This window comes from Sapajus apella, unplaced genomic scaffold (assembly GCF_009761245.1).
Source record: "Sapajus apella isolate SASKATOON/1434 unplaced genomic scaffold, GSC_monkey_1.0 scaffold8, whole genome shotgun sequence".
Classification (NCBI taxonomy): Eukaryota; Metazoa; Chordata; class Mammalia; order Primates; family Cebidae; genus Sapajus; species Sapajus apella.
In genome coordinates this window covers 42,335,838-42,345,835 of record NW_022436948.1, presented here as the reverse complement: position 1 = coordinate 42,345,835, position 9,998 = coordinate 42,335,838, and the positions used below count along the sequence as shown (strand labels likewise).

Sequence of the window (9,998 nt, the reverse complement as noted above, 5' to 3'; positions counted from 1 at the left end):
TCCAGGGTTCAAGCGATTCTCCTGTCTCAGCCTCCCGAGTAGCTGGGATTACAGGCATATGCCACCACGTCTGGCTAATTTTTGTATTTTTAGTAGAGATGGGGTTTCATCATATTGATCAGGCTGGTCTTGAACTCCTGACCTCAGGTTATCCTCCTGCCTTGGCCTCCCAAAGTGCTGGGATTACAGGTGTGATGTGCCTGGCCCAGAAAGGGTCTGTTTCTTAGCCTTTCCCTCCTTATGGTCCTAATTTCTGTTTTTAATCTCTTTTCTTGTGGGAGCTTCTTCATCAGGTTACAGAAGTGGAGACAATCTCCCTCCAGCCTTCACCTTCCCGTTTACCCTTCTCAATTTTTTCTATCCTGTGGTGTGGTAAGAAAGAGAAGTGGGAATATGAGGGTTCTGTACTGTACAGCTTTGGAGCAGCAAAGCAACTGCCTCACGGTAATACTGAAAGCACTTTTCCATGAAAGTATTGTCATGAATATTAGTGCAGGCTTCTATATAAGGTGCCTTATGTGTTCAAGCTAATTTGTTGTCTGGCCTGGGTCCTAAACCCATAGGAAACATTTGAAAGCCTCAGGGCTTTCAAATTATGGCTGTTATTAACTCTAAAATTTCTCCAGAGATGCAATATAGGCTTTCTCAAAAATGAGGATTCTAATGAAGTTTGGACGCTAGAATAAATGAAGTCTGAGAGTAGATGATTCAAGAGGAAGGACAAATGAACCAAAGATAAGATGACTCAAAAGCTAAAGCTACTTAGGTTTCATGGGACTGAGTTTGGCTCCCTTCCCCTCTCTGTCTCTTGCACCATGTTGCCTTACTACTTCTGTCATGGGATGACGCACGAAGAAGGCCCTTACCAGTTGATAGCACCTTAGTGTTAGACGTCCCAGCCTCCAAAACTGTAAAAAACAATATTTTTTTCTTTATGAATTACTGAGTCTGCGGTATTCTCTTATACCACAGACACGGGGTTTTGCCAGACATGGGGTTGTTGCTATAACAAATACCTGGAAATGTGAAAGCAGTTTTGGAGCTGGGTAATGGGTTGAGGCTGGAAGGATCTGGAGGAGCAGCCTAGGAAAAGAGGGTGATTCTGGTGGGAGTCAAAAAGAAGACAGACAGGAAAAGTCAGGAACTTCTTAGAGATTACTTAAGTGTTGTGATTGGATTGTTGGTAGAAATATGAATGGTAAAGGCCATTATGATGAGGTCCTAGATGGAAATCAGAAGTAAAGCACTGGAGACTAAAGACCATCACTGTTACAAGGTGGTAAAGAATTTGGCTGAATTATCTCCATGTCTGAGGGCTTCAGGGAAGGCTGAATTTAAGAGATATACTAGGATAGCAGAGATTTCTAAGCAAAATATTGAAGGAGTTGTGTGGCTACATTTATTTATCTATCTATTTATTTAGAGACAGGGTCTCACTTTGTCGCTCAGGCTGGAGTGCAGTGGTGTGATCTTGGCTCTCTGTAGCCTCTCCCTCCCAGATTCAAGCAATGCTTGTACCTCAGCCTTGTGAGTAGCTAGGATTACATGTGTGTGCCACCACACTTGGCTAATTTTTGTATTTTTAGTAGAGACAGTGATTTGCCATGTTTGTCAGGCTGGCCTCGAACTTCTGACCTTAAGTGATCCACCTACCTTGGCCTCCCAAAGAGCTGGGATTACAGGTGCGAGCCACTGTGCCCAGCCTTTGTGGCTGCATACAGTAATATATGAGAAAAAGAGAAGTGATTTAAAGATGGAATTTATAATTTAAAAAGAATCAGGGCAAAGATATTTGGGAAATTCACAACCTGGTCATGTAAAGAGTAAAAAGGTCTTTAGCAGAGCAAACCAAGGATGTGTCCAAGTTACCATTTGCAAAAGAGAGTACCATGAATACAAAGGAGGCCGGGGCTCATTATTCTAAGTGATGTAACTCAGGAGTGGAAAACCAAGCATTACATTCACAGTCATAAATGGGAGCTAAGCCATGAGGTTGCAAAGGCATAAGAATGATACAACAGACTTTGGAGACTCGGGAGAACTGGTGGAAGTAGGGTGACAGATAAAAGACTACATTGGGTACAGTGCACACTGCTCAGGTAGTAGACACAACAGAATCTCAGAAATCACTATTAAAGAGCTTATACATGTAACCAAACACGACCTACTCCCCGCAAAACCTATTGAAATTTAAATAAATAAATAAATAAATAAAGGAGACTGATGCTATTTTTCAAAACAATGGGCAAAAGACCTCAAAGACATTTGACAGATTTTTGAGGCTGCATCTCCCAACACTGGCCCAGAGCAGGACCTTGATGCAGTTTCCAAAGGGGCGTCTGCAGGACCACCGCTGCTCTGTACAACCTAGGGACTCTGCTGCTTGAATTTCAGCACAGTGCCCCTTGGCCATCCCAGCCATGGCTCAGGTGGGCCTAGGTGCATCTTAACCCACAACTCTGGAATGTACCTACCTCAGAAGCCTTGGTGGCGTTCACGTGGTGTGTTAATTTTGCACATGCACAGAATGCAAGAGCTGTGGGGTCATGGTGGCCTTCACCTAGATTTCAAAGGTTATTATGGACAGCCTGGGGGTGCCCAGGCAGAGACTTGTTATAGCAGCAGAGCCACTGTGGTGAGCGTCCACTAGGGCAATGCCTATTGGTGCCATGGGAGTTGGGAAGCTCCAAGAGTCCAGAACTATAGGGCCACCAGTATGCAGCTTCTGTGTGGGAGAGCTGCACACACAGACTCCAACTTGTGAGAGCCACAGGAATGGGCTGCCCAAAGCCTTGAGGGCTCAACCCCTACCCCTGTGTGCTCAGAAGTCAGGACCCAGAGCCAAGGAGGACTACAGTAGAGCTTTAACATTTTATGTTGTTTTTCCTAATGGGTTTTTCCTTAGGACCAGTTACTGTTCTTACCTGTTTTTCCCCTTTGTAATGGAAATGTCTGTCATGCTTATCCCATTGTGTTTCGGAAACTCAAATAATGGAGGGAATTTGCCTCAGGGTGAATCATGCCTTGAGTCTCACTCATATCTGCTTTAGATGAGACTTTGGAGTTGGTGCTAGCAAGATTTAAGACTTTAGGGCTTGTATTAGTCTGTTTTCATACTGTTATAAAGAAATACCCAAGACTGGGTAATTTATGAATAAAAGAGGTTTAATTGACTTACAGTTCAGCATGGCTGGGGAGGCCTCAGGAAACTTACAATCATGGTGGAAGGCAGAGGGAAAGCATATTAGTTCGTTTTCATACTGCTAATAAAGACAAACCTGAGACTGGGTAATTTATAAAATAAAAGAAGTTTAATTGACTTACAGTTCCACATGGCCGGAAAGGCCTCACCATGGCAGAAGGTGAATGGGGAACAAAGTCACATCTTACAGAGTGGCAGGCAAGAGAGCTTGTGCAGGGGACCTCCCATTTAATGACTGCCATGAGAACAGTATGGGGAAAAGTGCCCCTGTGTGATTCAGTTATCTCCATCTGACCCTGACCTTGACACCTGGGGATTATTATAATTCATTGTAAGATTTGGGTTGGGGACACAGCCAGACCATATAAGGAAGCAAGGCACCTTCTTAACTAGGCAGCAGCAAGGAGCATGAATGCAGTAGGAACTACCAAACGCTTAGGAAATCATCAGATCTCATGAGAGCTCACAATCATCAGAATAACATGGGGAAAATTGCCACCTGATTCAATCACCTCCACCGGGTCTGTCCCTTGACACATGGGGATTACGGGGTTTAGAATTCAAGATGAGATTTTGCGTGGGGACACAGCCAAACCATATCAGGGCTATTGAGATGGAATTAATGTATTTTGCACATGAGAAAGACGTGAATTTTGGTGGCTAGAGCAAATGCCATGCTTTGAATGTGACCCTCAAAAAGCATGTGTGAAAGCTTAATTCTCAATGCAACACTGTTGGGAGGTTGGGCCTAAGGGGAGGTGTTTAGGTCATCAGGGCTCCACCCTCATGAATGGCCCAACACCAGTCATAAAAGGGCTTGAGGCTGCAAATTCAGCCTCTGGCTCTTTCACCCTCTCTGACTCTTGCCATCTGCCGTGGGGTGGTGGAGCAAGAGGGCTTTCATGAGATGCTGAAGCACCTTGATATCAGACTTCCCAGCCTCCAGAACTGGGAGAAGTAAATTTCTTTCCTTTATAAATTAGCTGGTTTGTGGCATTTTGTTATAGCAATACAAAGTGGACTAAGATGGGGGCTCCAGAAACACCCCCATGATGTGTAAGGTAAAACTTATTTGGGAAAATATTCTGACTCACCATGGTAGGCTGAATAATTATTTCCTTCCTCCCTCTGCCCCACCCCCACCACGAAATATATCTACGTCCTAATCCTCAGAACCTGTGACTGTTACCATATGTGGCAAATGGGGATTTTGCAGATGTGATGAAAAATCTTTCCATGAGGGCATTATCCTGGGATATCTGAGAGGGCCTAATAAAATCATAAGGATCCTTATAACCAGATGGCAGGAGATCAGAGTCAGCAGCAGGATATGGGATGACAACGGAAGAATTGGTAGATACACAAGGATGAGGCCAGGAGCCAAGGAATGCAGATAGCCTCTAGAAGCTAAAAAAAGGTAAGTAAAGGAGTTCTTCCTTGAAGTCTCCAGAAGGAATGGATCCCTGCTAACCCTTTGGATTTAGACTCTCAGGACTGTAAAACGATACATTTTTTTATTTGAAGCTACTCAATTTGTGATAATTTGTCATAGCAGCCATAAGTAACTTAAACACATACTGACTTTAAATGAATCTTTCAATCTATCTGTGATAAATTGTATTTTTCTAAAGATGGCTCAAAAACGTCTCCCATTCCACATTCCCTTCCGCAGTGTCTTTTTGCCACATCCTCATCAAGAGGTAGAATAAATCCCCACGATGCCCTACCCTTTTGAATCCGGGTGGATCCTAAGACCCCTTTGAACGACAGAATATGATAGAAGTGATACAATGTCCCATAACTGCCATGGCAGCTTTCACTTTCTCTCTCTTAGAAGCTAGCTGCCATGAAGGAAGTGCCACTTCAAGACCAGCATGCTAAGAGAAACACTCACATGTAGAACTTTGAAGCATGATCTATCACATGGAAAGAGAGATCCCAAAGAACATTAGCTGCATCTTGGAAGCAGACCCCTGCCCCAGCCATCCCGGTTGACTCCACCGGCAGCACAGACAAACAACCCAACCAAACTCTTTGCAAATATTTGACCCACAAATCATGAGAAAAATCTAATGATTATTTAATCTACTAATTTGTGGGGACGGGGTGTTGTTAACTCGGCAAAAGCTAAATAAAACACCATCTTTTTTATCGTACGCTGGTGACTCTGAACAATGCAGTAATACAGAGTGTCTTTAGTGACTATTAAGAAGTATATTTTTGCCAATAAATAACTCCTAGTTACTTTAAAGTTCCAAAGTATTTCATCTTTACAATTTCAGCTGTGATTTCTTAGTTTGCTAGCAATATCTATCAAGTTACTATCTCTGATTTCACAGGGTTATAATGAAGAATGAAAGGAATGAAGGAAACCTGCTTTGTAATATAGAAGCATTATACAAATATTATTGTATTAATCTCAGGGCAACATTAGAAGAATTGGAAGTAGCTTATAGCAAGTAGAAACACTAACTGGCTCTATTGACTTAATTATATACTTTACAACTCAGACTCTGGTCAATAGATTTGAGGGTAATATCTTATTTATGGTATGGAATTAAAAACATTGACTTATATGACAATACGTTTCTGTGCTGAACCAAGGTATCTTTCACTTCTGACTTTAAGGCTCTTCTCCAGAGAGAAGAAGTTGTTACAGACCTATTTTTTATAATTCTGTATCTGTTGCCATCTTGCTTGTAGATTTTTAATTTTTCAGACAAGTAGATGGAAAGATTTAGTGTTGCATTTTGAAGACTGAATCTTGTGAAACCACAGGAGCATAACTATCCTACCTCTTGGGACAGTTCCTACCATGATTTCAGATAAAGTATGTGTGTCTACTCTAAGAAGATTGTGTTTGTTTTAATTTCCAGTTTGTCTTCGCTCTTTTCAAAGTAGTGCATTCACTGCCGCACGTCAGTCAACTAACGCTTATCCTGACCTAAGAAGCTGTGTCAATGGTAAGCATGTCTACCATCGATTTAAAAACAAAACAAACAAAAACTCTGTAAATAAAGTATGCCCATGCTAATATAAACTGATGTTTAAAAATCAGGAAATGAGCCTTTGTGGGTTGTATGCCCGGCAAGAAAGTATTTTCAAATGGCGTTTAAAATACTTGTTTATAATTGTTAATGCTGCTGTATTACTCGAAATGACTTTTTTGCCTAATGTTTAAACTGAACAGTTTTCTTTGTTTAGTAAGCAAAGGTCACTGACTCCAGAATTTTTATTCCCGATAGCTTTATTTTGGCTGTTGTTGCATAATCATGTAGTGTGACTAAATGTTGCGGTAGATTAACAGGTCAAAGTAGAGCCATGCTTATTCTAACTTTTTGGCATCGATAATATAAACATGGAAAATGTTATATGAACAAATTAGCTTCCTTGCTTTGAAGTTCTCAAGGGGCCTAATGATAATTATGGTAGAATTTTTTTTTTTTTTTTGAGACAGAGTCTTGTTCTGTCACCAGGCTAGAGTGCAGTGGCGAAATCTCGGCTCACTGGAACCTCCGCCTCCCGGGTTCAGGCAATTCTCCTGCCTCAGCCTCCCGAGTAGCTGGGACTACAGGCGCGTGCCACAACGCCCGGCTAATTTTTGTATTTTTAGTAGAGACGGGGTTTCACCATGTTGACCAGGATGGTCTTGATCTCTTGACCTCGTGATCCACCCGCCTCGGCCTCCCAAAGTGCTGGGATTACAGGCGTGAGCCACTGCACCTGGCTATTTTTGACTCTTTTTGGGGAAATTGGGAAATTAGTAAAAGTAAATGGTACAGCTGCAAGATATTAATTATGATTTTTATTCAGAGAATATTTTACATACAGCATTGACATTCTGTAGATATTCATTTTTCTATGTTTTTCTCTAATTTAAAGTGCTTGCTATTATACAGGTAGAACAGTTTAAACACATTTAATTATTTAATTCATATTTATCTTTTCTTTTCTTTTTTTTTTTTTTTTTTTTGAAACAGGGTTTCGCTCTTTTTACCCAGGCTGGAGTGCAATGGCGCGATCTCGGCTCATCGCAACCTCCGCCTCCTGGGTTCAGGCAATTCTCCTGCCTCAGCCTCCTGAGTAGCTGGGATTACAGGCACGCACCACCATGCCCAGCTAATTTTTTGTATTTTTAGTAGAGACGGGGTTTCACCATGTAGACCAGGATGGTCTCGATCTCTTGACCTCGTGATCCAGCCGCCTCGGCCTCCCAAAGTGCTGGGATTACAGGCTTGAGCCACCACGCCAGGCCACTATCTTTTCTTAAAATTTACTGAAGAACAGAATAATTTTGATAATAATTTTCTATTCATTTGTTTTCTATGATTTTTAGCTAATACGTAACGTATTGCCACTTTTCAAGAAACTTGATTCTATGAACACTTTAAAAAAAACCTGTAGAATTATTTAGGCATTAGCTAGGTTGGTTATTTATTTATTTATTTATCAAGCAACAGAAATTTTCTCTGGCTAACATAAGCAAAGAGATAGACGTATTGAAAGTATTGGGAGTATTTAAGTATTGGAAGGATGGGAAGAACGCGTACAGTTGACTGGGAAGATTGAGAAGCTGGTGAGGAAGTGTGCAGAAACCACGGGACTGTTTGCAATGTCTCATGAGGGGACAGAGATTACAAATAAATAATAAAACAAATGGCATGTCATTATCCATATTGATAAAGTGCTGTGATATTTTAGGAAGAAAATAAACAAGGCACTATAGTAGAGCTTTACTTTGTACCTTTTTTGTTTTTGAGACAAGCTCTCGCTCTGTTGCCTAGGCTGGAGTGCAATGGTGCAATCATGGCTCACTGCAGCCTCAGCATCCTAGGTTCAAGCATTCTTCCTGCCTCAGCGTCCTAAGTAGCTGGGACTATAGGCACATGCCATCACTCCTGGCTAATTTATTTTTTAAAGAGATGGGATCTTGGGTGTGTTGTCTATGCTGGTCTTAGACTCTTGGCCTCAAGCAGTCCTACCTGGGCCTCCCAAAGTGCTAGGATTACAGGCATGAAACACCATTCCAGGTCCTACTTTGTATTTTTTAATATTGCTATTTTTTTCTGGTCATATCCCTTATTCTAAAATCTATCTTATATTAATATAGTCACTCTGGCTTTCTTTTGATTAGTGTTTTCATGGTTTATTTTTCCATCCATTATCTTTGAACATACCAGTGTGTTTATATTTCAAGTGAATGTCTTTAGGGTCTTGCTCTTTTCTCCAGTCTGACAATCTCTTTTAATTGGAATGTTAGACTATGGACATTTACATCTAATGTTACCATTGACGATGGCTAAAGTCTGTTAATCCCATCTGTTCTTTGTTTTTTCTTTTCCTACTGCAGTTGTATTGATTGAGGTTTTTTTGGGGGAGCTGATTCCATTTGTCTCTGCTATTATTAATTATACTTCTGAAACTTCTTTGACTCTTTTCCTTCCTTCCTTTCTTCCTCCCTCTTTCTTTCTTTCTCTCTTTCTTTCTTTCTTTCTTTCTTTCTTTCTTTCTTTCTTTCTTTCTTTCTTTCTTTCTTTCTTTCTTTCCTTCTTTCTTTCTTTTTCTTTCTTTCTCTCTCTCTTTCTCTCTCTCTCTTTCTTTCTTTCTTTCTCTCTCTCTCTCTTTCTTTCTTTCTTTCTTTTATCTCTCTCTCTCTCTGTCTCTCTCTCTGGCTAATTTTTAAATTTGTCTCTAGAGATAGGGTCTCACTTTGTTGCATTGGCTTCAAGTAATCTTTTTGCCTTGGCCTTCCAAAGTGCTGGGATTATAGGCATGAGCCACTGTGCCAGACCTCACTTCTACTATATTTTTGTGCTGTTTCTGCCTTACATTTTAATATTATACATTATAAACTCCATGATATGTTAATTTGTAAGTAGATTATCAAATGAGAAAATACGATTTTAATGTTTTATTTATTTATTTTTGAGACAGACTCTTGTGCAATCACCCAAGCTGGTGTGCAGTGGTACAATCTCAGCTCACTGCAACCTCTGCCTGCTGGATTCAGATGATTCTTTTGCCTCAGCCTCATGAGTAGCTGGGATTACAGGCCTGGCTAATTTTTTTTGTATTTTTAGTAGAGACAGAGTTTTGTTATGTTGCTTAGGCTGGTCTTGAATTCCTGACCTGAAGTGATCCACCCACCTTGGCTTCCCAAAGTGCTGGGATTGCAGGCATGAGCCACTGGCACCTGACCCAGAAAATACTGTTCTGTATTTTCTCATATGTTTACCATTTCTGGCATTCCGCGTTCTTTTTTGTGGATTCACATTTCCATCTGGCAACATATTTTTTCTGCCTGAAGAAATTCCTTTAATATTTCTTATACTACATATCTGATGAAGATGGATTTTTTTCATATTTTTAATTCAAAAAAATACTGTATTGCCCTTATTTTTGGGAGATATTTTTATTGGCTAAAGACTTCCATGTTGATAGTATTCTTTCAGTATGTCAAAGATGTCAGCCAGGTGCGGTGGCACACACTTGTAATCTCAGCACGTTGGGAGGCCAAGGCGGGTGGATCACGAGATCAGGAGTTCAAGGCCAGCCTGACCAACGTGCTGAAACCCCATCTCCACTAAAAATACAAAAATTAGCTGGGCATGGTGGCGCATGCCTGTAATCCCAGCTACTCAGGAAGCTGAGGCAGGAGAATTGCTTGAACTGGGACCCAGGAGGCGGAAGTTGCAGTGAGCTAAGGTCGTGCCCCTGCACTTCAGCCTGGGATACAGAGAGAGACTCCATCTCAAAAAAAAAAAAAAAAAAAAAAAAAAAAAAAAAAAAAAAAAAA

General features: G+C 41.0%; 1 protein-coding gene across 1 annotated transcript in view; it reads left to right on the top strand.

Moving 5' to 3' along the window:
* Positions 1-9,998, top strand: part of PROS1 (protein S) — a 107,969-nt gene that overhangs the window by 55,590 nt on the left and 42,381 nt on the right. The window contains exon 4 of the mRNA XM_032276664.1: positions 6,079-6,165. Coding sequence (XP_032132555.1) covers positions 6,079-6,165 — 87 coding nt within the window. The remainder of the gene's footprint in view (positions 1-6,078; positions 6,166-9,998) is intronic.